General features: G+C 69.5%; 1 protein-coding gene across 2 annotated transcripts in view; it reads right to left on the bottom strand.

Moving 5' to 3' along the window:
• The window catches only part of TAFA5 (TAFA chemokine like family member 5), a 95,285-nt gene that overhangs the window by 45,782 nt on the left and 22,776 nt on the right, over positions 1–26,727 (bottom strand). The window contains exon 1 of one of the 2 annotated variants that reach the window (XM_054582602.1): positions 6,291–6,515. The exons of the other annotated variant lie outside the window; for it this stretch is intronic. Coding sequence (XP_054438577.1) covers positions 6,291–6,381 — 91 coding nt within the window. The 5' untranslated portion in view covers positions 6,382–6,515. Of the gene's footprint in view, positions 1–6,290; positions 6,516–26,727 lie in introns of those variants that run through there. 2 annotated transcript variants of the gene reach the window in all.

The following is a 26,727-nucleotide window of genomic DNA, read 5'->3' as shown; positions in this document are numbered from 1 at the left end:
CCCTGCTCTCCGCCTGAGCCCAGAGCAGGGCCGCGGGCGACGTCGAGGTGGCACCCACCCTGCCTGAGACCCCCTTCCTGCCGGGACACCCCAGCCCTCGGCCGGGCCTCCTGGGGTGCGCGGCCGGGGCCCGTTTGGAAGCAAGGCCGCGGAGGGAGGACCACAGCGCGGATGCCCTCGCTTCCGGCTTCCGGCGCGGGGGCGTGGCCGGGAGAATGCGCTCAGTCGCTGGGCAGCGGTGGGGGTGCCGGCGGATCCCAGCCCACCTGCACCTGCCTCTGCCACTCAGGGGCCGGGTCCAGGCCGGGGGCCCCAGCCCAGGCCGGCGAGCCCTGGCCGCTCCGGCGCCGGGCCCTAAGCACCCACACCTGGCCGGCCGCCTCCTCCAGGACCCCACGTCGGGGGCCTCGTCCCTCACCCGCATCCACCCCTCCCCCTCCCGCTGGTCCTGGGGCTCCCTTTTGGAACACAGGCCAGAGGTCAGAGCCCTTAGGAGGGAGAGAGAGCCCAGCCATCCTCAGGGGGCTCCCTGGACCCAGGATCCTGCGTCCTGGGCAGCCACTGGCAGCCACAGCCGAGCCTCCAGGGAAAATAGCCTGGTCTCGGGGACAGGGCACAGGGACGAACTCAGAAGTGACAGTCAGGCACCTGGCGGGGGGGGGGCGGCGGGGACGGAAGCAGAGGGACCCAGACACCCGGTACGAGCTTGTGAAGAGACCAGCTACCCGCCTCTTCAGTTACGGGAGTCCGGGCGGGGTCCGCCCCGTGCGCCCTCGGCCCACCCCCAGCACCCCGCGCACCCCCCGGCCCCTGTGAGTAACCAGGGGACTGCCCGTCCCCGTGAGCTGTTTCCTCCGGCAGAGCCTGACAGCAGCTCCCTCGCAACCAGGTGCCAGGCCCGCCTGTCAGGTGCCCCCGCGGCCACCCCAAGCTTCTTCCCACCTTCCCATCCTTCGCACCCACTGAGGAGACTCAGGTTGCTGGCGGCCCACTGACTCGCCTGGTGTCACTGGAACCCGGCTTCCTATTCCCAAGGGGCCCCTGCACCGGCCTGTGCGACCTCGCCTGGCACAGAGCCTGCGGCGGGCCCTGGAGCACGGGGCGGGGGTGGGCGCACAGGAGCCGGGCAGCTCCCCGGCCGCCCCGGGCCCGCACAGCAGAACAGAGAACCCCGCCGGCTTGCTGGCCTGGGACGTTGCCGGGCCTCCACTGTGGACACGCACCTTCCACAGGCTGTGGCGTGGCTGCTTGGGTGTGTGGAAACTTCTAGAAGACCAGCGTGCTGGGAGTCAGGCTCAGGAGACTGATTGCGAGGGCCGCGCCCAAAGCCTGCCTCCCCCAGGCAAGAGGCCGCAGGCACACGGGTGTGTGCACGTGTGTGTGTAGGTGCGGGCACGGCATGTGTGCACATATTGTTTGTAAGTGCCTTGTGTGTGGTGTGTGAGCTTGCATGTATGTGTGCACGGGGCTGCGACATGAGTATGCCTGTGAGGTGTGTACACTCTATTTGTGCACATGTGTGTGTGAGAGAGCAGAGGACACAGCTGTGCCACATGTCCGGAGAGGCGGGTCCAAGGACAGATGGCCGCGGGGTGGAGGAGGGAGCCCCGAGCGGAGGGCTGTCCCCGCGGCAGCCGGGGTGGGGGCACCTAGGGCCCTGCAAGTGTCCATCTGAGGCACCGTGTCTGTCCGCTGGGAGCCGTGTGCAGGCAGCCACGGGTGCTGGGCACACACCCTCACACATGTGACGTTACATGCTGTAAGAGTTCATCCTGCAACACACTTCCTGCAGTGCACGTTTGTGTGAGCGCCGCACGTAGACAGGGAGTAGGGGGCTCCCCGCCCTTGCTCCCCAACCCAGGGGCTGCGCCTCAAATCACGTTCACAGTGTATCCCGTGTCCTTCACATGCCCCAGGACCTCACATGCCACTATGAACACGTTTGACCAATAGAATCAATAGAACCACATATGTGCACATGCACACACGTCAGCAGACACACACTGTGTCCCTGCCTTCTTCTCCGCGGTGCCCTCGGCTCCGGACGCCCCACACAGCAGCCGGGGAGCGCGCCGTGAGTCCCCGACAGGGCGCGGCGGACCCAGGAATGGCGTCTGTCCTCCCCGGGGCCCCTGGAAACAGGGATGGTCGCCGTGCAGGCCTGTGGCGACTGTGTCATGCCTGAAAGGTGGCCCAGGACCAGTCCCTCTGGGTTTTAACTTTTACAGTCGTCAGACCCTTGGCAGCAAGGTCCCCGTTACAGTGTGTGGGCTGTAGTGCGAGTCCTCGTCACACAAGAAATGACAGCAAATGATGAAAAGGGTTACTTTGTGGGCCTTTGCAACGCCCCCCCCCCCAGCCGCCCGTAGGCACCTGGCCTCTCAGACCGTCTGCGGGGGCGGGGCACCCACTCGGCCCCTCTGCACGCAGCCTGGAGACCCACTCGGGGCCATCGGCAGCCAGGCCCCCCCGGCGGGAGCCCTGCAGCCCAAGGGCAAGGCTGGGGGGGGGGCGGGGCTCAGCATGGCTGGGAGCAGCACAAAGATCTCCAGCTCCTGGGCCTTTCTCCCTCCAAAGCCACTGATCCCGAGGACGGAGCAGGGCAGCCCGGGGCCTGGACCCACAGAGAAGTGCCTCCTGCTCCTGAAGCGTCGGCAGGGGCCTGGGGGTCCACCACACCCTCACCAAACAGGGCGGGCGCCCGCAGCGCTGCCCTGCGGACCCCCGGACGCGGGGCTACAGCCACGATGATCCTTGCGTTCAGCAGACGTTCCTGACAAGGCCCGTGCCAGCAGCCGCGCTGTGTCAGCCCGAGACCTCAGTCCCTTCCTTCAAATGAGCTGACAGCGGCAACAGACACCAACGCTCTGCTGGCTGCTGTCTCGTGAGGACGGCGGCCGCCAGCGGTCAGCGCAGAGCACGGCCGTTCACAGAGGCCCCAGGGCGGCCCCGCAGGCCAGGCCTGCCCCGCGCCCTCACGGGTCCGCCGAAGGACACTTCCCTTCCAGGGTCACGAGCTAAGTAAATACACGGAAGTCGAGTCCTGTTTACTCATCAGCCCTGGGAGCAGCAGGCGACTCAGGGGCAGGTCTGGGAGGGGGGCCGGGTCCCTGCAACGGTGGCCCGAGGCACACGCGCGTCCCCAGCGCTTCCCCGCGGGGGTCTGCCCAGGCAGCGGCCCTCCCGATTGCAGTGGGCGCGCTCCCTGCCGCGGAAGGATCTAGAGAGAGACTGGGACCCCAGGCCGTGGGCCTGGCCCCAGCCGGCCTCCCACTTCCGAGAGCCTCACCCCCTGGCTGTGCGAGGGGCGGGCCGACGGCGCGTCGGCCTCCACGTCCCCTGCTCTACCGTCTTCCTTTATTCCTCCTGGTACATCAAGACCGAGATGAAAGCCGTCCACCTGCACAGCGCTGTGATCGTGGGTGATGGAGAAGCTGGGAGAGAAACAGCGTCAAGTCTTTAGAAGAGGGAGCTGAAAAACAGTAATTCTAGCTGTTTCCTTAACTCTGTGTTCTGAGACCAAGTACAGCGCAGGAGAGAAGAGAATGGCAGAGAACGGCACCCCCCGGCTCCCCTCAGGCGCGCACTCTGCTCCCTGCTCAGGCAGCGAGATCTCAAACCAGCTCCCTCAGGCCCCCCGCCCCCCAACCTTGTAGTTCACAAACACATGGCATCAGCATTCACTGCAAAGGTCGCGGCTCCGCTTGCAGAGGACTATCGGGGTGTCCGAGGGACAAGTCAGGGAAGGCGCACAGCCCACCCCTGGCCTCCGGCCCCGCACCCCACGCCCCGCCTGCGGCTCTGCCCAGGGCTTCTCCCTGGCCGGGCGGGCCGGGCCTGTCTCAGCAGGGGGACCGTTCTCACAAAGGCCACACCAGCCAAGGCCACAATTAGGGGCCACGAGGCGCCTCTCTCCGGTCCGCTGCCCCATTCATCTCCACAGACGCTGAGGGCAGCCTGGCCGGAGGGGCCGGGCTAGCCGGGGGCCGGCCCGCATCCTCAGACAAAGGCGGAGTGTGCACCCGCGGCTCCCTGTGCTCCCCATTCTTCACCTCTGAACAGGCTGGAGCCGCGGAAATGGCCATTTAAGCGGCTCTTTCCCACTCTCCGCAGGCAAGTCCCGGCTGCTGCCGCCCGCCGCGCCCACCCCCCGTCCCCCCGCTGGCCGGCACGCTGCTGGGAGAAGGTGGCCTGGAGCCTGCAGCCCAGGGCCGCCAGGACCGGGGCTGGTCCCAACGCTACCCGGGGCTGGAAGGGGCATCTCAAAGAAGGCAGGAAGCCGCTGCATCCCGGCCGCTCACAGAGACGGGACAGAGGGGCCCCCGTCCGTGGAGCGAATGCAGCCGTGCAGGGTGGACACGGGACATCCAAGGACACTCGAGGGCTCAGTGGGGCGAGGCCAGGCCGCCCCCTGGGCGAGGCCTGTAAGACCCTGGGCCTTCCGAGTACAGCTGCCCCCTCCCCCGGCCCCAGCTCTGCTCCCACCCCGCCTTCCGGACCACGGACGGACGCGCCGTGTCTGCTGCGGGGCCAGCGCCGAGGTCCGTGGGGGTCTCCCGGGCTGGTCATGGAGGGCTCCGCTCCCTGAGGGCCGTCCCACTCTTGAACGCTGACCTGCCTGCACCTGCCATCTGCTGCTCCAAGAGACGGCCGCTCCTCCCTCCTAACCCACGCACACCCCCCACAAGGCCGGGGCCAGCGGGCGGCAGCGCCCCCAAGGGCTCCGGGAGCTGCCAGCCCCCACGGGCCGGCGCCGGGCAGCATCTGGCCGCAGCCCCGGAGCTTTACTCTCCCACCAGGTCACAGCTTTAAAACCAGGGACAATCGCCTTCGCCGCTGAAGAGCCCCGCACGCAGGCACCGCGGGCCTTACAGGGAGCGTTGACGCTCCGGCACCGGTCCCCTGTTCACAGCAGACCCCCAAAGGGAAAGGTCAGGGAGGTTAGGGTGAAAAACTGTGTCCCAGGCAAGGCCCAGCTGCAAAGGGACCCCCGGTGACTGGGTGGGTCCAGGCTCCCCTGGGCACGGAACAGCCCTCCGGGGACTTGCCAGCCCCGGGGACCGACCCACAGAGCCAGCCTGTGCTGAAGCAGGTCAGGAAGCCGTGGGGAGCCGGGCCAGCTTCGGCTTGAGGCAGGCCCCGTCCATCCCTCAGAGGGCAGGCCAGGCCTGCAGCACAGCCCCGCGCGCAGCCGCCTCTCCCTCCAGGGCCTGGGCCCAGTCAAGAGAGGGACAGAGACACCAGGCTGACGAAGCAGGTGCCGAGGCACTGGCTGGCCTCCCGCACCCCCAGCTCCCAGGAAGCCAGCAGCGCGTTAATTAGGAGGGAAGCAGCTGAATGTTGCAACCCTGCTTTTGTAGGGACCCACAGCTAATGAGGATGTGCCTGCATCGCCGGCCACGCCAACTCCCTTCTGCGCTGGGAGTGGGGTGGGGAGTGGGGTGGGGTGGGGGGCACGGCGTGGGGGGCGGGGGCAGCTCAGGGCAAGGGCAGGCCAGCCGTGGGCAGCGGGGGCCCCGGGCGCCGCTCCGCCGGGGCTGGCCCGCCTGAGCTTTCCGGTGCTCCGGAAGAACCCGGCCCCGGGGACCAGGAAGTTTCCAGGAGGGCCCGGGTCACTGCAGTGCCCACCTGCCATCCCAGCCCCCACACTCCTGCACCCTCGGTGCGGGGCTCCCGGTCCCAGAGACACCTCCAGGTGCAAGGGTCTGATCATCAACATGTGCGCCCCCATCAAGTCCCCAGAACAGGATCTCAAAGCCCCGCGCTCCGCAGGGGCTGATAGACTCGGCAAACTTCGTGCGGGGCCCTGGCGCTCAGGCGGTGAAGTCCTTGCTCCCGAACCCGCGGTCCCAGGCCGGGTCCGGAAGGCGACGCGGCAGTGGGGTGTAAGCGCGCAGGCCTCGCTCTGGACGCCCGCCGGCCCGGAGCCCCGCTCCCGGCCCGCCAGCGTGGAGCGCTGGTGCCATCTACTGAGGCCCGCGTAGAGCGGGAGGGCGCCGCCGCCAACCGACCGAGCGGGGCAGGGGACGGAACGGCAGCCTCGGCGCGGGCCCGGGCTCCCGGCGGTGCGAGCGGCGCCGAGGCCGCCCGCCGCCGGCCCGACTCCCGGGGCCGCCCGCGAACCCCAGTGTGCGCGGGCGGCGGGCGCCTCCGGAGCGCGGGGAGGGTTCCGTTGCCGGCCCCCGGCCCCGCAGTGGCGCTCGGCGAGCCCGGGCCGAGCGCGGCGGCAGCGGCGGCGGAAGATGCTGGAAGCCCGGCCGAGCGCAGGGCCGGCGCCCGCGGACAATTACCTTCTTTCAGGAACTGCGCGTGGATCACCAGGACGAGGAAGCAGCAGAGCGCGGCCCCTGCGAGTGCCCAGAGCGCCTTCAAGAGCTGCATCGCGGAGTGCCCTCTCGGCCGACGCCCCCGAAGTCGCGCAGCGAAGGTCCAGGCGCCGCATCAGCGCCCCGCCGGGTGCAGCCGCCGCGGCCGCCCGCTTGCGCCCTCCATCCGCCGCCGGCGCCGCGTTCCGCCGCGACTGGAGGCGCCTCTCCGGGCAGCGATCCGCGTCTTTTTGGGCAGGGGGAGGGGAGCGGGGGGGCGCGGGGAGGGGGCGGGCGGGGGCGGGGAGGTTAGCACAAAGTCTCGGGCCGCGGCGGCCGCCGGTCCGGCCACTCGGCCACCATCGCGGGCTGCGGGGCGCCGGGGGCCCGGGCGCGGGGGGGTGGCCGCCGCGGCCCCATGAATCAGCCCCACCGCCGCCCCCGGAGCCGCGCGGCCAGCAGGGCCGGGACGGCGAGCCGCGGACTGCGCAACGGCCCAGGCGCTGGGGGGTCCTGCGCGGCCCCGGCCCTTCGCTGCTCGGCGGCGCCTTCCTCCGCCTCCTTCGCCGCTGCCGCTGCCGCTGCCGCCGCCGCCGCCGCCGCCGCCGCCGCCCGCGCTCGCTCCGGCCCGGGGCTCAGGGGGCCGCTGCGCCGCCACCACCTCCGCGGAGGGCCGGGCTCGGGGCCGGGGCTGCGCGCAGGGCGCGGGGCTGCCGCACCATCGCCGCCGCCGGGGCCCGTGCGGCCCGGCCGAGCTCGCCGCGATCGAACTTGCGCGGCCCGGGGCTGGTGGGCCGGTTCCCTCCCCTCCACCCCCCGGGACGGTGCCGGCCTCCGCGCTCCCCGGAGCCCGCGCCTCTGCCGCTGCGGCCGGACGAGGCCCGGGCCGGCGCTCCCGCGGTGCTCGCGCTGCTGGCTCTGCCGGTGCGGGTGGCTGTGGCGGCGGCGGCGGCGGGGCGGCCGCGCCGACAGGTGGGGCCGGCGACGCTCCGCGCCGGCCGCCCGCAGGACGCCGCTGCTCCTGCCCGGGAACGCGCGTCCGACGCTCGCGCGGCTCGGCCGCTCCTGGGGAGGCTCCGGGAGGGGAGCGGGGACCAGGCCCGCGCGGCGATCTGAGTCCGGCCCGCGCCCTCCGCGCTCCGCCCGGCCGCCGATGCGCACTGGGCCGCGGAGGGGACCCGGGGGATCCCCGCCGCCCTGCAGCGCCCCCGCCTGGCGCGCCGGCGGGGCTGGCGGGGCTGGCGGGGCCGGTCCAGCCGAAAACCGCGGGTCGGGCTCCACCTAGGTGCGCCGGGGCCTCACTGCAGAACCGGCCGCGCGGGCGGGGGAGCGGAGCTCTGGAGGCCTCGGGGCGCCCAGCCCCCTCGCACCTCTCGGTTCCCGGAGGGGCGGGAATCAGGCCCCGACATCGCACTGCCCAGCGTTGACCCGCGGTGGCTCCTGGAAAACCGCACCTCCTGCTGGGAACGGACACACCGGCCCCGGCTCGTGTGCGACATCCTCCAGCGGCCTCCTGGCACACAGTTCAGGCCGAGGGGCTGCGGCAGATGAACCGCGGGCACGTCCTGCCTCGGCCTCAGCCCCTCCTCTAGGGGGCGCCAGCGTTTGTTTCTGGCGACTCTCTGCGTGTTCCCTGCCCCTGAGCGGCACCCGTCATGCTCAGAGCCTCTGGGAGCACAGTCGTGGGCCTCGCGGTCCCTCTGAGCTGCATTTCGACTTCAATTTCCAATGCCCAGCCAAGAGGTGGAGCAGGGAGGCACCTCTGCTGGGGCCTGTGCCCCCACCCGCGTGGAGTGGGCGGGGACAAGGCCCTTGTGAACGGGAGGCCGGCTGGGGAGCTGGGCACAGGGCTCCCACTGGGTGTCCTTCCTGGGCAGAGTCACGCGCCAGGAAGGGGAAGAGGCCAGGCCTGGAAGGGCTCCTGGAGGTCAGACAGGTCAAACACGCCGTGTCCATCTGGGGAAACTGAGGCCTGCACAAGCATGGCACCCATCCCAGCCGTAAGGGCCCCCTCGTGCCGGGCTGGTGCCGACTCTGCGGCGTGCAGCCCCGGGTCTGAGGCGAGGCCACCTGGAAGCAACACCGCACCTGTGGCTGCATCGCTCCCAGGCTCCCCTGCGCCCCGGCGTGTTCTGAGAGGGAGACGCTGGGCCCCAGCCTCCGGCGCCCAACAGCCGAGGGTCCGGCGCGGCGGTCGCACCCCCCTGCAGGCCCGGCTCGGAGCCCCATTCCCCGTAAGCTCCTCGCCGTACCCCTCTGCCCCCTCCCTGGGCACTTGGCTGGGATGCCCGGGCTGCAGGGACCCGCGGGCGCCGCCCTGCCCGGCAGCCACAGCCTGACCTCCACCAAGGTCATCAGCCTCGCAGCGCGCCTGCAGCGGCGCTCACCGCCGACCCGGCGGCCGTGGGGGTGCTCGGCACACAGGCCCGCCCAGCACCCCGGTGGGGCCCAGCCAGCCCGGACACGGAGCCTGTCTCTGACATTGCTGTGTCCCTGGTCAAGTGCAGATGATGTGAGATTTTGAAAATTTCACTACCAGAACTTTCCAAAAGTAACCGTGTGGGGGATCCTCCAAAAAGGGAATTGGAAAAAAAAAAAGAACTTTCACACAGAGAAGCACAGCCCGATGTACCTTCCCCAGGTGGGGCTGGGCGGGGCCTCTGTCCGCGCTGGGGGCCCAGGGCACCCTCCCTCCGGCACCGACAGCTTCTGCTGGGGCGTGCCCGCGGCATGACTGGCGCTCTCGGCGTGGGGCGCGGGGGGCGGGCGGGAGCCGTGCGGTCGGCGCCCAGAGGCCCGGCGGGCAGCGAGGAGCGCGGAGATGGCCTCTTGTTTACGTGTCCCCGACGTTACGGCCACGGAGCACACAGACAGCGAGCGTCGTGGTTCGGGTGTGAGTGAGACTGTGTCACTAACAGCAGACGTGGCAGGAACCTCTGTGCCCGGTGACAGCTCTCGTGACCATCTCGGAACAGCACTCCCGTGCCCCTCACTTCCCGTCCCCCCGTCCCCCCACGAGACATTCTGTGCAATGTTTTGATAAAGAAGCAAGTGTATTACCTTATCAGAAAAGATTTTTCAACATTTGATGAAACTGCTTCCGATATAAGGGGTTTTCTCAGTTATCCCATACATTGTATTCTCGTCTGCGAAGGGTCCCGGGGCCCCACCGGCTCGCGCCGGACCGGCCGGGGGCCCCGCGCGATGGAGAGAGGGAGGGTCGGCGACGGGGGTCGGGGGACTGGAGGCAGGACAGCACCCAGGCGGCGCGCACGATGTGCCGGCGCAGCGGCTGCCCTCCGGGCCGTCGCCTCGCCCAGGGAGGCCCGCTTGTCCCACGCCCTGCCCGTCCCCAGAGGGCCCGCCGGGCCCCTGACCAGCCAGCGCCCTGCCTCACCCTGCCTCCCGAGGGAGGGGCCTGGCAGGCAGGACCCCCAGGAACGTGCAGAGGCCGCGGTGGGGAGAGCAGGCGCGGCGGGACAGGTGCACCTTACATGTGACCCTGTGGTGCAAAACCCAGAAATGATTCAGGGGCAAGCGCAACGATAATACTAATTACTTATTTAATGGTAGTAATAATAAAACTTCTAAATGGTGCTCTTCTCAAAGAAACTCAAGAGAAAGCAGTACCAGCGAAAGGCCACCAAGATAAAAAGGAAAACACGAGGAGAGAAGAGGGAACTTGTCGAAATTAACATGACTGACTAGTTTTAAGCGATGGACGAGGGATTGAGGGGTGACGTTAGCGTGACCGAAAACCAGGCTGCGGAATAAGATGCCAGGACGGCCCCCCGAATGGAGAACTGGGGGAAGAGACATGGAAAGGGAGATGAGAGGGAAGTGTGGGTGTCCACCTTCCGCTTGTTAGAAATTCCAAAGGAGAAACTGAAAGGCCACAAGGAGGAGGAAACAGCCCGAGAAAGGGACGCACGTCCCACGCCGCCGCCGGGCCCACGGCGTCCCGGACAGGTCGGACGACAGGCCCAGCCCCAGGCACGCAGAACAGGCCGGGGGAACACGGGACCGGCGCCCGCACGCCAGCCGTGGCCTCCGACCTCAGCCGTGAGCTGCGTCTGGACGTCGCGGGGGCAACGCTGACTCCTGGCGGACGCGGGGGCCGGGGCTCTAAGTTCTCGGGGAAGAAACAGGGCACCTGGAATTGCATACCCAGCTGCGCTGTCAGCTAAGCCTGCCACGCGGGCACTCCTGGTGCGGTTCACTAGGCACAGGCCCCGAACGACGCTCCAGCAGAGGCCGGCGAGGAGGCCGGCACGGGCTGTGCCGTAAAGGGCCCCTTGGCGCCCCCGCTGCTCTGAGCGCACCGGGCAGACTCCCCCTCAGCTGGCAAGGCCTGGATGGCCCGCCGACCTCCCCATCGTCCTGGTCACAAGCCTGACGTCTCCGGAAAACCGCATGCCCGGGTTCATGCTGTAGACGCCACCTATTGCATCTCACGTTTTAAAACGAGCATGTGGACAAAGGTCAGAAAAACAGTTACAGAAAAAATACAAACCGCAGTGAGACATCACTCACACCGGTCAGAATGGCTGCCACCCATAAAGGAAGGAACAGCAAGGGCCGGTGCAGACGTGGCGAACAGGGACCCTCGTGCACCGTGGCGGGAGCGCAGGCGGTGCAGCCGCTGTGGAGAGCAGTGTGGGGTCACCTCCCAGAATTAAAAATGGATCCGCCTTTGGACCCAGCGATCCCACTGCAGGGAATACATCCGAAGGAACCCAGAGACGAATTCGGAAGCACAGAAGCGCCCCGTGTTCACGGCAGGGCCATCTCCAAACCCCAGGGAACGGAAGCGGCCGCGGTGCCCATCGGTGGACGAGCGGATAAAACCGCGGTGGGATGTTTCCACCCGATGGGGTCGTCGTCAGTGCGAAAAGAAAGCCTCCCCCTTTGCGGCGGCGTGGGTGGGCCTGGGGAGCATCGTGCTGAGGGAAGTACGCCGGGCAGAGAAAGACAAATACCCTATGATCTCACTCGTATGTGGAATCTAATGAACAAACTGGACTATCAAGGAAAATGGGGACAGACTCCTAGCTGGAGAGCAGGTGGCAGCCAGTGGGGGGTGGGGCGGGGGGGCGAGACTGAGCCAAAGAGGAAAAGGGCTCAAGGACAGGGCCACAGTGAGCTGGGCGCGGGAGACTCCGGGGTAAAAGGAAAACTAGAATGAAAAATAAGATTAAAAGCAAAAAAATAAAAAAAGGATGAAAGATACTTCCAGCTCCATTATTTTTTCAGTGCAGGAGACGGGGCACGAGTCGGGGTGAGGGCGGGTGGGTGCCTCGCGGCTCAGGCCGCGGCGGGACTGGCCAGAGCGGCGCGTCGGGAGGGAGCCTGACGGAGCCCCTCCGGTCGCCACGCCGGGTCGGGGTGTCCCTGCGACAATGCAGGAGCTGAGGCCCCGGTGGGGGGGGTCTGCGAGGAGCTTGTCCCTGGGGAGGGAGTTGGGGTGCAGGCAGGGCGGCGGAGCCTTGCTTCTCACTCTGAGGCTCCCTTTGCTATTGGAATTTATGAACATGTGAGTCTTACCATTTTCTGCGATTTGAGAAAAACCAGCATCATGAAAATAACATGCCGTGAGGCTGGGCTTGAACTGACCTGGGCTGGAGAAGGCCGGGGGGGGCAGGCGGGGCACCTGTGCCCTGGCCCGGCCTGGGGACAGGCTCCAGAGGGTGACCCAGGGCGGCCGCCTCTCCGGCCTCCCTGCAGGGCTCCAGGTCCCTGGCTGCCCAGGCAGAAGCCAGGACTCGGAGCGGGATCGCCTCCTGGGTGCCATCTGCACAGCCAGGGCATGGAATCTGCCTGCGGAAAGCCGTGCGTGCACAGGCACAGACAAGCATTTGCACATGCCTGCACGCGTGCTGACTACACACATGCACTCACACGAACGCATACACACACATACACACACACATGCAGACCCGCACGGACACGCTGCCCTGGTGCCTCAGTCGCCCCGGAGCCGGAGGTGCGGGTGGGCTCCAGCCTCGGGGGCCTCCGCCGCCGGGACATGGCAGGCAGCTTCCCGCAGGCCCTCATCGAGCAGCCCCCTGCTGGCGCCCCAGGCCTTCGGCGGCGGCACCGAGCGCCCCACCCGCCCGTGCGGCGTGGAGGAGCTGGGCAGCCCGGACCGCGGAGCCGCACCCGCCAGGCTGCGGAGACCGAGCCGACGCGCAGAGCTGGCAGAGGGCAGAGGGGCGGGGCGGGGAGAGGCAGTGGCCGCCCCGCGCGGGGCCGCCCCGGGGGTGATGTCGCGAGCCGGGAGAGGCCCGGGCGTGATTGTCAGAGCCCGGGGGTCACGGTCGCTCAGCACCCTCACGTGTCCTGCTTGTTCACGTCTGTGCAGCGGCAGCCTGAGCCCAGGGGCCTCATGTGATGTGTGATCGGAACACGGGCACAACAGACAGGGCACATGGTGCATGTGATTGGGCACCGAGACCTATGGCCGGGTACATGCAATACATGTTAGTGCCACAAGGAACATTGCGATCACATGACACATCGATTGGGCACATGCAGCATCGAGACAGGAGCACATATCACACGTGCACAAAGGAGGCACACGTAACATGATGGGCAGTTGCGACATTGGCGCCATGTGGTGAGACATGTAACATGTGTGGCAAGGGCACATAGAACACATGGCACAGACATATGTGGTGCACACATGTCAAGCACATGTAATGTGTGTGATGGCGCATGTAAATGCATGGCAGATGATGCACATACCACCTTGACAGGGAGACACGCAGTGTGCATGGCAGGAGGGCAGCTGACGTGTGCAACAGGAGGGGGCATGTGACATGCGTCTCAGAAATAAGCAAGAGGCGTGTAAGCATTTTATGGGGGTGACAGATGGCCACAGTGACTGAAAAGGTTAGGTCCTGGACACGTGTGTGCTGTGTGCGTGTGCACAGTGTGTGCTGCGTGTGCATGTGCTTCTGAGCTCACCAGGGGCGGGGCGCCGGCTGTGTGTCTGCCTGCGGTCATGCTCAGAAGGTCCTTTCAAAGCAAAGACGCGTCCCCAGGGCTCCGTGGGTGCTCCTGACGCCTCAAGTCTCAGACCGTTTGTCAACATCAGTCCCGGGGAACCCCTGCTGCTGCTGAGCACACGCACGTGGCAGACGTGCACACAGGGCCTGCGCACGGCAGGGTCCTCCCTCAGGGCGCTGGGCACCCCGGCTGCAGTGGGGACACGGCAGACCCGGCATCACGTAGCCTGCCCCCTGGGCCTCGTGGGGCGCGACAGGTCCCCTCCTCCTGGAGCTCGGGCCAGCGTGGCGGCGTCCTGTCCGTGGCCGCCGGCGGCTCGGGGCGGGCGACCTCGCGGCCCCTTGGGCAGCACCGAGCTGGCCCCCATGGGCGCGGACCCTGTACCCCACCCGCATGAGAGCTGGGCTGAGTGCTGAGCCCCCGGAGACCCCGTTTTCCCGCCTCTGAGACGGGGCCTCGTGGCGGCACTGACTCTCAGGTGGCACAGGATGGGCGCTTGGCAAGCGGCGCAGGGGCCAGGCCCCCCCCCAGCCCCACCACACCGCAGGGGAGCTTCCCGGGGGCGGGGTCCAGCTCTTGCGCTTTGAAGTCTGTCTCGCAGGCTGAAGCCTTCCCAGCTGGGCTGAACTGGAGGAGGCTGGGCTACACTCCAAGGCGACTTCTTCTGAGGAGCGGGGGTCGTGGGCTGTGCGCCGCTGGAGCTCCGCCTCCGCTGGGCCCCGAAGGCCACCGCGGGGGACACCCCAGTGCCCCCGACCGAAGAGTAGGGGGAACAAGCCCCGCCTACCCGTTTGGGGGGCCGCGTTGCCCGGGCTGCGGCCCACGGGGCTGGCAGAGCGCGCAGCTGGGACTACGCTCTGGCGTAAACACACCCGAGGGCCCGGGGAGACGCTGGACGCAGGGCCAGTCACCTCGGTGCTCCCCCCGCCCCCCGAGGGCGGAGCCAGGCAGCCGGGCGACAGCTGGGTCACAATCACGCTTCGCTTACACACACAGGCTCGGCCGGGGGCCACCATGTGCTGGAGTGTTTGTAAATGTTGTGTGAAGATCTTACTCATCTCGATGACGGAGGGTTCCGGCGCCTCCTAGACTTGTGCCCAAGGCGGGGCCTCCCCGCCCGGCCACGGCGGCCCCCACCAGCCAGACGCCACTTCGAACAGGACGACGGGTCCGCACGCAGCGGGAGGCGGCGGGGCGGGGGCTGGACAGCGCGGAACGAGGCACAGGGCCCGGCCCCCGTGGGAGGCGCAGCCGCGGGCCCAGCTGCCTTGTGACGGGCCTGCTGTGCGACCAGCCGCGGCCACTGTGGGTGTCTCTTCACCTGGGCGCCCCCTGTGCGGGGGGCAGTGATCGGAGTCACCGGGCAGAGAGCGCCGCACACAGCTGGCCCCGAAGTGAGGTCTTCTCGTCATCCCTGGGACAGCGGGGGCACACGGCGGGTGTGGGAGTCCCCGGCGACACCCCGGCCGGCAGCACTGGGCCGGGGAAAGCCCCGCAGGGCACCTGTCGGTCCGCGCGCAAGGCCGGGTTCCGCGGGAAGGGCCAGGTCCCCGGCCAGTCTCCCGAGCTGTCGTCAGTCCTGTGTGCCCCGGGGAGAGTGGGTCCCCACCCTCGGAGGGCAGTGGCGGAGAGAAGGGGAGGGACAGGCCACTCCATGAGGAGGCGCATGGGGCGTGTGAGGCTCAGGCCGGCGTGGGGCGGGGGGCCTCGGGTGCGCCCGCCTGTCGGCGGTGCTTGCACACGGCTGGGCAGAGGCCGCGGGGGCCCCGGGGGCGGAGCCCCACGGAGGAAGGCGGGCTTTGGGCCGCCCTGCAGTTTTCCCTTCGTCACTCTCGCTTCTCTGGGGCCCCTCTCACACCCCCAGAAAATAGACGCTATGACGTCGCAGCACTCAGATCTCCCCACGACGGGCTCTGCCCGTTCCTGGCCGGGGATGCGCGGGCCCTGCAGCCCCCCAGCACCTGTGCGGCTCCCCAAGGCCGCCAGCCTGCCACACTCAGCAGGGACTCCCGACTGGCCTGCCCCCCGAGACCCCTGCACGGGGCCACCTGTGCCCCACGGCGGCCACGGCCGAGGCCTCGGAGCGGAGCTTCGCACCCTGCGGACGCGGCCGTGCTGAGCGCCCCAGGGAGCTCAGAGACGTGACACGCGAGTCCCCGGGCTTGCGCCCCGCCGGCCACTCCCGCAGCATCTGCTCCGCTCTGCCCCGCCCCCGACCGCGAAGTGCTCCTCTCTCCTGCCCTGCGCGCAGTGGCTCATACTTCACCGGGACTGAGTGTCTCTGTGCCGCACACAGTGGGGGCTGCCTCTCCTGTGAGGGGCCTGTGAGGGGGCCGTGGGGCCGCAGGGCTCCTGGTGCGCGTCCTGTGAGCTGGCATGGGGCGGGGAGGGGGGGGCGCGGGCCTGCCCCGCAGCCGGCCCTGATGGGACGCAGCCGGCTCCCCAACGCCCCCCACCCTGGAAACAGACACTGAGATTTTCTCTTTGTTTAAAAACAATTATTTTCCCTTCCAGCCTCGCTGCGGAAATGTGATCACCGAAGACGTCCCCCCACCCCCGAGCCTGGAAGCCACAGTCCTCAGAGCATCCCCCAGAGCGGAGCCTGTGCCCCCCGAGACGCAGAGCAGCTTCTCTGCAGAAAAGCCTCGGAAACAGCGGGGGAAGGGCCCCCCGCAGCAGAGGAGGACACGTGAACCGGACCCGTACTGCAGAGGGCGCTGCGGCCCAGGGGCGTCAGGAAGCGGCCGCGGCCGCGCCGGAGCCGCTGGGCTGGTGCCACGTCCACCGGGGCCGCCCTTGCTGCCCCCGGGGAGGAGCTGTGTCCTCAGAGGCCCCCGTCCGTCCATCCACCCGCCCGCCGTCCATCCGTCCATCCACCCATCCATCATGCGTCTGTTGTTCACCCATTCGTCCAGCCGGCCATCCATCAGCCACCCAGCCGTCACACATCCATCCACCCACCCGTCCACCCATCAGTCACCCGTCCACCCATCCGTCCATCCCTCCATCCGTCCACCATCCGTCACCCGGCTGCTCACTCAGCCGCCGTCCACCATCCATCATCCACCCATCGCCCGTTCTTCATCCACCCACCCACCCACCCACCCATCCGTCCGTCTGTCCGTCCGTCCGTTCGCTCATCCGTCCATCCGTCCATCCATCCTTCCCTTCATCCACCCATCTGCCCGGGAGGCCAGAGCCGTGTTTGGGGCCGACACAGGCTTCCCGAGAGCCGCGCGCGGGGCTGCGAGGGCGCAGGCCAGGGGCCCAACGTGCCGGGGGCCCCTCGGGGCGCGCGTCTGGGGATGACGCGGCTCCCGGGCCGCCCTCGCAGGCGCCCACCCGAGGGAGGGAGAGGAAGCCGGGCTCTGCTCCAGGCAGGCGCCGTCGGTGAGGCGGGGCCGAGCAGGGCAGGACGAGGTGGCAGGCCGGGGGGACCGGCGTCACGCACTGGCAAAGCTGCAGGCCCCCCCGCCCCGCGCCCCGCAGCTGCCGTGACGGGAAACTCGCTCTGTCTGTGCAGCCCAAGGGTCGGCGGCCCGCAACAGAGAGCCACCGCCCGGCCGCCACCGCCCTGAGCAGTGCCCGCCCGCACCGCCTTCCGGGCGCTCGGCCATGGCCCAGGTCCTCACCTGTGCGCTGGGCCACCCCAGGCCGGAGCCCGCGTGCCCTTCCCGGAGCCCGGCCCAGCCTCCCACCTGCCCCTGGCTGTGGCCGGAGGCCCGCGGGGAAGCCCCACCCAGGAGGGTCTGGCTCCTGCTCCTCCGCCGCCCCCTCTGCCCGGCCAGGGGGAGGCAGTGTGGCCGACGGGGGGCAGGTGGGGCCGGCGGCCTGTTGCACTCGGATTTTCGTCTGCGCCCTGCCCGGCTGGGGACTCATGCTCAGGCTCTTTCGGCCTCAGTTTCCCCCGTTTGCCTCCCTCCCGAGGCCGCCATCGCTGAGAGGGCTTCGGAGGCTGTGCAGATGCGGGCGCCCGGCCCCCGGCTGCCCCGCAGAGGCAACGTCGGCGACGGCGGGCGTGAACCACCACGGACCTGGCCCCAGGTGACCACAGTGTCCGTGGCAGCATTTCCGCCCCCACTTCCCACTCAGCATCAGCCAGAGAGTCCAGCACACCCCACCCTGGCCCACGCGCACCTGCGGGCTGCCCCCGCTGCACGGCCCAAGCCCCGCCTCCTCCTGCACATGCTCCCCGCCCCCCAACCCCGAGCTCCAGCTGACAGCCCGGCTGCTCCCACTGGGCAGGCGGCTCCCTCTGTGCCCTGGGGCGGGGTCCAGCTGCCCCCGCAGTGACCAGTGGCCACCGCGCTGTGGACGCCCTCTCGCCGGTCTCAGTCCTCCCAGTGGTCCCTCAGGCCGCCGGCAGGAGCGTCCCTGCCCGTAGGCTGCTCGGGGAGCCGGAGGCAGGCAGATCAGGAGCCGCCGGGGCGGGCGGCGTGCTATGCTGCAGCCCCCCGCCCCCCCGCCACGCATCGCGGGAGGACGAGGCCGGGGCAGGAGAGGAGGCGGTCCCGGCGGCCGTGGCTCCACGCGGTGCCGTCGGGGTTCTGCCCGCCTCTCTCCTGGGCTCCCGCCCCCCGCCCCCCGCTGCCCTGAGACTAGGCCGTGAGCCCAGGGCGGCACCGCGGAGGGACGGGCAGTGTGGGTGCCGCGGCGTCCAGAGTGGGGCTGGCCCTGGGGGCCCCGTCCAGGGTCCAGGCCACGCCTCCCCCGCGGGGGCCGGCCTGCGGGGGGCTGGGCTGCTGGCTCCCGTGCGGCCGACCCGGCTGCTGCGTCGAGGCTGCCCCGAGAGCCCCCTGCACTCCACCCGCCCCCTTTCTACAAAGGGCCAGGGGAGTGAGGGTTCGGAACACTAGTGACGATGGTGGCAGCGGACGTTTGTTCGGCGCCAGGGGCTGGCCCTGTCCCCAGGAGGGCCCTCGGAGGGGTGACTGTCGCTCATTCCTGAGGACGAAGCCTGGGTCGCCGAGCCTGAGCCCCGCCCGGGCCTGACCCCGGGGGCATCCCGCCGGAAGCCCCGCCCACCGCCCCCGCAGGCCCCCGGCCACGGGACAGAAGCGACGTTGGTCCTGTGCCACCTTCCCGAGCGCGTGTGGCCTGGGGCCCGACCCCGAGCAGCCGCGCCGAGCGCCGAGAACATCAACTTCTAAATAAGGTCGCAGCCCTAGCCAGAACATCAGAAATGGCTTATTGATTTTAAAAACGGGGGGGAGCGCTGTTTGTGAAAGCGGTTGATGACCAGGGCCGGCGCCTGGAACGTTCTAACAGGGTTGGCAGGTCTCTGTGGCCGAAGCCACCTCAATAATAACAAAAGTCAATCATCCCTGCGCCGGGGACCCACGCTGGCGTCCTCGGCAGGCGGGCGAAGAAGGTGGCTGCCAAGTGCCTTCCATCCACTCGGCCCCGGGCCTGGCCCCGATGCCCACCACGCCTTTGGGTGCATTTTCCCACCACCGCACGAGGGGAGACACGCCCGCAGCCTCGCACGCACTCCGATCGGCCGCCCTGTCCTCCAGGCGGCTGGATGGTCGCGGCGTCACGTGGTGGAGCCGTGTCACCTTTGAGGGCGTCCCGCAGCCCACGGACGGAAGGTGCCGTCGAGTCGCGTCATCTGTCCCCGCGCAGGGGGGGGTCCTCTGAGTGCTGCCCATGGCTCCGGCCCCCGGGCCCCCAGAGCCACCGAGCAGCCCTGACCGGCAGGGCCTCATCCGCCCAGCAGCCCCAGGGCCGCAGCGCTGGCCGCTGTCCTGAGGCACCGGCACGGGGCGGGGGGTCTTCTGTCACCGCCGTCACACGTGTGCCACACTCACGGACAGGAGCGTCGGGGCAGCCACCGTAAGACGTCAGGAAGGACACAGTCTGGAGGGGTCGGCTGGGGACGGGGCGCCGAGGCCCAGGGCCGCTGCCTGAAGACCTCGCTGTCCGCCTGGGGCCCGGGTCAGTCCCCGCCCTGCGGCCCGAGTCCGGAGAGGCCACCCACGTGCCACCGGCATCTAAGAAGACGCCCTGCCGGGGCCCCAGGCGGGCGGGCGGGCGCGGCACGCACCGCGGCGGGGCCTGAAGACAGACGCGGGCCCCCTCGGCCTGCAGGAGTCGGCAGCCCCGGGTGCAGAGGCTCCCACGCGGCGGAGACATCGCCTGCCCCGCGTCTCTTCTTCCACCACCACTCACGCTGCCGCGGGGCCCCACTCTGATCCCCCGGAGGCCGTGTTTCCGATGTGCTGACGGGGGCTCGCTGTCCCCACACGGGAACCTGGGGGTAGGCAGCCCACAGCCCCGGGCCACGTGCACCCTCGGGGCGCTTGCGGGCTGCGAGCGGACGCCCAGAGGCGGACATGCTTCGCCCGCCCGTCTGGCCCACGGGGGCACTCGGGGCGCCTTTCTGGACCTCCCGAATGGTCAGCCCTCCGTGCGCGCCCCTGCGCTGGGCTCCTCACGGTCCGGTCCCCATGTCTGCAGCGCCTGGGCCGCGTGTCCCGGTCCACGTGTCCTGCCCACGTCCCCCAGCGGCGGCGCACAGACGCTGCTCCGGACACGCTTCCCGGTCGGCCCAATGGATCGACGAACCCAGGGCAAGCAGCAGCGTCTCTCCCAATGGCCGCTGCAGACGACAGGTAGCAGGAGAGAGCGTGCGAGGACCCGCGTGGCCTGACCCCATTATATAAGGTCACTGTTGTCCTTGAGGGCGCGGCCCTGCCTGTGATCTGCCTCCTGGAAATGCAGACGCTCCCAGGCCCAGGACCCCGAGAGGGGCCCAGGCTGTTAAAACACCGGGCAGGCCAGGCGGGGGTGCATCTGGAGCGGGTTCAGTCTGTCTACAAGCGAGCGGCGGGCGTCCGGGAGACCCCCGGGCCGGCGGCGGATGAGTGTGTGCCGCGGAGACGCGGGCGGCGATTTGCCGGCTGCCCGCAAATTGAACATAAGCGCGCATTACGATGCAGCCGCAGAGAGGGGCTGTGCGGTAATGGCCGCATTGGGATGTGGCGCGGGCGACCCCGGAGGCGCACGCACGGGCTCCGGCCTGGTCTTGTCCCCCGGGGAGCCTGCCAGTGTCCCTCTGCCAGGGGTGGGGCTGGCCTGCCGTGCAGAGTCTGGGGGGATGGGGGGCGAGGAAACACAGACGGTCCCCTCCGCCCTCTGCCCACGGGGGAGGGGCAGAGACCGGCCACTGCAGCCGCTGGGCCTTTGCTGCCAGCTTCTGGAGGGGCCTCGCCCGTCTGGGCCCGCGGGTGGCGTGGGGCCGTCGTCTGTGCGGCGCCCGTGACTGCGGGGGCCAGGCCTGCCGGTCGGGACGTGCACAAGCAGCGCAGTGACTTGGCGAGGCTCCCCCGGCCGCCCGCGCTGTCCCCCGACTGCCAGGCACCGGCGGGCCCCGGCTGGGGACCAGGGCGAGCGCCGCGGACACTCACGCCCCCTCCGTCCCGGAGGCCAGAGGTCCCGGGCTGGGCGTCCACACGGCGGGCTCCTCCGAGGCCTCCCTCCGGGGTGTGCGGACGGCCGCCCGCGTCCCCACACGGTCCCTGTGTGTCCGTCTGCGTCCTGACCCCTCGTCCTATGAGGACGCGGGTCGTGCTGGGTCAGGGCTGCGCCAGCGCCCTCATCGCCACAACATCCCCGCTTCAAAGCCCTTGTTTCAAACCCAGTCACACGGAGGTGCTGGGGGCGTCAGCAGACGCGTCTGGGGACGCAGTCGACCCAGGCGCCCCCCCAGGGCTCTCGCGGCTGTTGCCACTGGCTGCGGCCACAGACCTGGCACCCGTCCCCCGTGAGCCGGGGCCGGGGATGCCTGGACCCCGCCGGGCCCTGCCGGCCGCTGTCATGCGCCGCGTGGGTGGTCCTCTGTCTCTTCTGCCAGGACCGCGCAGGGGCGCGACTGAGCCTCAGTCAGGGAGGGGGCTCCACGGACTGCAGGGTCCCCGGCCGGCCGTCCCGGGACACACGGGCCCCGGCGGGCTCACGGGCTCTGGGGCCTGGGCGCAGAAAGAGCCCTGAGCTGGCCGCTTCGGGCCAAAGGCCCCTTCCCTCTCCAGACCGGGGGCCTTGCGCGCGGGCCTGCCTGGGACGCAGGCCCCCGACGGACGCAGGTGGCACGGGCCGACCGAAATGAATCCATTAACGACCCGCAGCTCAGCGTGCGTGCGTGTGAGCTGCAGCCCCTGAATAACGCAATTTCGGAAGCTCGACACCTGTGACACGTCCTCGCTCCTGCCTGCGCTGTGCGGGGCCGACGCGCAGAGGTCCCAGCGCGGCCCCAGAGCCTGGGCCCCCAGGGCTGCTCTGCAGGGCGGCCGCTCTCCCCGACCTCCATGGAGCCCACGGGCTGGGCGCCTCCCCCGGCCCTCGAGGTCCCCCTGGGAGCTGAGCGCCCAGGGCAGACTCAGCTCCTCTGCCCAAACCCCCACCGTGCCACCCCGCGGCTCAGGGGGACGCCACCTCCCGGGGGCGGTGCCATGGTCCCCTTTCCAAACCTGCCCGTCCCCCGGCCGAACCTTCCAGGAGCCGACGTCAGAGTCCAGGGCCTCAGCCAGGCTCCTGGGCCCCACGCTCACTGTGGGCCCCACCGCAGCGTCAGGCGCTGAGGGTGCGGAGAGGAGGCCAGGCCCTCCCCGGCCTCAGGCGCTGCTCCCAGTGGGTGGGGCCGCAGCCTGTGGCTCAGCCCCAGCCCCCTGCTTTGCCATACATCCTGTCGGGGGGACCCCGAGGGCCTGGCTTCCTTGGCTGGGGCAGGGGGCTTAGACAAGGGCGCCCCGGCAAAGTCACCTCCTTCCCTGGACCCTTCAGGAGGGCGGGGGCCGCCCGGCTGCAGGACACCCCCGGCTCCTGGCCGTCTGCTCATGGCGAGGCTCCCGCGGTCCCCGGGCACTTCGGGGGTCCACCGTTTCCTCCTGTCCAGGTCTCCTTCTCTGTCTCCAATGAAGAGCCTACTGCCGAGGACACAGAGGCGCGTGAAATGCAGGGGGCGAGACCAAGCCAGGGGGCTGTGCCGGGGCGGGAAGGGCCCGCTTGGCGACCAGCAGGGAGAACGAGCAGGGCCGGCCGGGGAGGGACGAGAAGGGACCGGGCGCCGGGGCACGGTCAGTCACCAGCGCGGCCGGCCCTGTCCTGCCATCCTCCCCGCCCCCCTGCCCCGTGTGCGGGGCGCGGGGCTGCCCCAGGGCTCCGTGGCCCCCGGACGGGGGTCCTCCGCGACTCCCGCTCCCCGCCGATGCCGCCCCCCACACGGGGCCCTCCTGCCGGGAATCCTGGCCTCGGGGTCACGCGGGGCCCACGGCCCCACCGGCGGCACTGTCCTCGGACGCAGAGCAGCTGCCCTGTGTCCCCGGCAAAAGGGACCCCGGTGGACGGACCCCCAACCACACGGCCTTCGCAGAGACGCCTCCCAGCCCCGCACTTGGGGAGCGGCACGGCTGCCCGTCTGTGAAACACGCACCGTCACCGGGGCGCAGGGGAGGGCGCTGGCTCAGCATTTAGTGACCCGGAGCCGGCGCGTCAGACACCTGGGGAGGCTGGAGACAATGGCAGTGTGGGGGGCCTAATGTGTTGAAACAATAGCTTTTAATATTCATTTGTTACCGGCAATAAACGGCCGTAACAATGTGACGATTAGGCTGCGGTGACCTTCACCGAACCTCAGCCGTTCTCGTTTGCATTCTCATTAAAGTGGCAGTTTCTGCCTCATTCTTGGAAATCCGAAACGCTCTCCTTCCCAGCCCTTCCAAAGCCTCCCTGAAGAGTAATTAACGCGTGTGATTAAAAATGTAATATGTTGGGAACATTTTTTACTTTACGAAGGTACCGGGTTAAAAGTTTTAATAGGCACTGTATTAATCATAAATCATTTTGATTAAAAAAAAAAACTCACAGAACGAAAAGTAAATCGAAAGCTTCATTGTCGATGTTGGGTTAGGATAATTTCCCTCCCATCCTAATTTTTATTAATGGAAACAAAATGATGAACTAAACTGGCCCATCAAACTTCCACACATTCACAGCCTCAGCCCACGCCCCCGAGACGCCGCGGGGATCCCAACCGGGGCGGCTGAAGAGGGGCCCCCGCCTCGCCCCCAGGCCCCGGCACCCTCCCCGCGCAGGCCCTGGGACGATCTGTGTGCCGCCGTCACCTGGGAGGGGCGGCCAGGCCCTGCCGGCGCTGGCCAAGGGCCTCTCCAGCGTGTGCACAGGGTCTCTCTCCCCGCTCCCCACCCACAGGGCGCCCCTGGACCCCTGTCACGCCCCAGCGCCGAGCCGGGCTCGCGCGGCGCCCGGGGGATGTGGAGTGGCTGGATGGGCGGGCGGGCGGGCGGGGAGCCGCGCCTGCTGCGACCCAGCTGCTCCCCCGCGCCCAGGAGCCCGGCCGGGCCCTCCACACGTGAGGAGTATTTATTTGAGGTTCCCCAGTTGCCCGCGTGATACACAGACCCCTGACAGAAATCGGTGAGTCGGGCGAGCCAGGCTCATCTACAGGAGCCCCCCGAGGGCGCGTCCGCGCTGCCTGCCCCTCGGCGCTCCGGGAGGGGTTGAAGGTGAGCCAGGGCGCAGGCCGCTAGGCCAGAGACTGCGCGTCCCCGCCACGGGCCGGGGGAGGGCAGAGGGACAGGGCCCGGGATGGCGCCGGGCGCGGGCAGGTGCCCCGGAACGGAGACCCGGTCACGGCGGGGGCTTTGGAAAGGACAGACAGGGACACAGTCCCCCATTGGGGCAGCTCAGCCTCATCCCACGCCCCGCTAGACCAGCTGCCCTCAGACGGGGACCCTCCGGGGCGGGGTGGGCAGGGACAGAACCCGGGCCACGGCGGGCCATGCCGAGTGGCGCTGTGCCCCGGCCCCCTGTCCTTCATTACTGCTGCCACTGTGCCCCTGGACCCTCAGCTGGCCCGGAAGGCCCCTCCTCTGGTGTGGCAAGTCTGCCGCCAACAGCGGCCCGGGGAGCGGGGAGCGGTGGCCTGGCTCCAGTGGACAAGGGTCTTCAGGAGGGCGGGGGGCGGGGCGAGCCACCGCCCGTGTCTCCCCCGCACGCCGGGCCCCCCGTCCGGAGCACCGCAGAGGTGAGGAAGGTGCAGGGGCGCTGTCCGGCCTGCGACTGTGCCGCACGCCTCGCCCGCACCCCAAAGGAAACACCGGGTGACGGGGCCTGGGGGTCCTGTTCAGAGCCGAACTTTACGCCCAACACCAAAGAGTTCTGGAGCGGAATTCCGGATGGGCCGGTCAGAGGACAGAGCCCTGGACCGGGACCCAGCCGTCCGCCCCCCGCGTCCCGCTGGCTGAGCCGCCCGTGCGCGGCGCCGACCCCCCCAGGGGCCCAGGGAGCGCAGGCGGGTCCGGGCGGCCGGCCGTGGGGGAACGGGGAGAGACGCCACCGCCGGGCTGGGTCTGTGAGTCTGGGTGGGAAGTCCCCACGGCGGGCTCCTTAGGCACAACGTACGCCGCCTTCCAGTAGCACATGCGGACGGGGATGGGGAGTCCCACCTTGACCCAGGGAAGGCGGGGCTCGCGCTGCAGGACCCCGTCCTTCCTCACCGGTCCGGCCACCGCTCTGCAGGTGAAAGGAGGCCCCACCCGACACCTTCCTTCCCGTGACGTGAGCCCCTCCCTCCAGCTAGCAGGGCCCCCCCGAGGGCAGCTCCCAGCTCTCGGGGATCAGGGCCCCCACACCCCTCCCCACACAGCCTGGGTGGCCTCGTCGGGCTCCAGGGTGCACTCCAGGGTCCCGGACCCTCCCGCCTGCTGTCCTGAAAGAATGAAGAACCCACCCGCCGCCCAGACCCCCGGCTGCCCTGGAGCCTGGTGCCCACCGTGGCCGACACAGGGGCCCGCGGCTGAGGCACCGGCTCCGCACCGACGTGAAGGCTAGTGAGCCGCTGAGCCCCGCACCACAGAGGCGGTGGCCGGCCGAAACGGACGCTCACGTCACGTGCGGGCGGCCAGCCTGGAGCAGGGGCGAGCAGGCTGGGCCTCGCCGCCCGGGCCCTCCAGATGGAGGCGGGGAGGGCGGCTGGAGGTGGGGACACCCTCAGGACCCTGGTGGCAGGTGGTGTCTCCAGGCGCCTGCCACGCCCACCACAGCCCCGTCTGGTTTACGTGTGGAAGGGACGGCCCACCGGGGGCCCCATCCCGGGGCGCGGGAGCCCAGCCCGGCTCAGGGGTTGGACGTCCTGGGCCGGGACGCTGTCACCCCCCAACACACACAGCGCCTGGGGCCACGTCCCCAGCCCCGGGGACCTCAGGGTCCCCATGTCTGCTAGGACACAGGCGGACCGTGCGGGACGAGCACGCACGGGCCCGGGCGGGGGTGCGGGCGAGTTTCTGATTGAATTCACCTCGTTTTGGCTACGGTGCAGTCACAGAAGCGCCACCCAACGCAGGGGCCTGGTCACATCCCCTTTCTCAATTCCACGGGGCAGGGCCACACGGCCACGCCACAGCCGCGGTTTCCGCACCCGAGCGAAGCCCGGGCCCCGGGAGGGAGAAGGGAGCCCTGTGCCCACCAGGAATTTCAGAGTCGGGAGCTGGGCGCGGGGGTCGGTGGGGGGGCCGGAGCCTGTGTTGCTGACGCGCCCCCGGCCCACGCACAGGCTGCTGGTCCCGGGAGCCCAGGCCGAGGGCGGCCGGCTCGAGAGGAGCCGTGAGGATCACAGGAGAGATGGCCTGCGAGCCGGCCCGCAGGGCCCCCACAGGGCGCGGTGTCTCCACGCGCAAGGTGCCGTCGGCTTCTGTACTGTTGCCCCCTGATTAAAGCCCCCGGCTGTCCCAACGCTGGCCCCGCGATCCGGGCTGAGTCCAAGGACACCCCCCGGCCCCCCGCCTCTCGCCTGGCCGCTCAGGTTCCAGAACGCCACAGGCACCTGGTCCTCGCCTGCCCACAAGGCACCTCTTGAAAGGCAAGGTGATGGAAATGCCGGGGGCAGGGCTGGCCCCGGGGGCACCTGGAGCCCAGGAAGCTCCCCGCGCGGGCCCAAACCGCAGGGTCCTGCCATCCGCTGCTGACGGCTCAGGGGTCCCCGGGCTTGGCTCCGGGGCCGAGGGGCAGGGTGGAGTCCCGCCCTCCGTGGACAAGAGGGCGGGGGCGGCTCCCCCACGGAGGCCCCGGGAGGTGGGGAGGGCGGGGGCGGAGCCGGGGGTGGCCGGGCCGTGGGCCATCCCCTCTGCCAATGGAGCCCCCCTCAGACGCTGCCATCAGTTCCCGTCTGCGTTGATGCGCCCGGTTTTGGCAGCGCCCTCCTGGGAGCCGGGAAACGCGTCTTTCTCTACCATTTTTAATCTTCGTTTATTTATCAAACTGAGCTCCTCTTTTGGTGAATTGAAACAGACTTGGACGGAGTCTGGGAAAACAAACTCCTTTAAAACAAGACCAAGACGGAGACTGGCCAGCTGGCTCCGGGCCGTCCTCGGCCAACCTCGCAGAGGCGGGTGGCGGG

This window comes from Pteronotus mesoamericanus, unplaced genomic scaffold (assembly GCF_021234165.1).
Source record: "Pteronotus mesoamericanus isolate MK-2021 breed Mesoamerican mustached bat unplaced genomic scaffold, CSHL_Meso_final contig_702, whole genome shotgun sequence".
NCBI lineage: Eukaryota > Metazoa > Chordata > Mammalia > Chiroptera > Mormoopidae > Pteronotus > Pteronotus mesoamericanus.
Note: the sequence above shows the minus strand (reverse complement) of the source record. Positions and strands in the feature narration are given on the sequence as shown.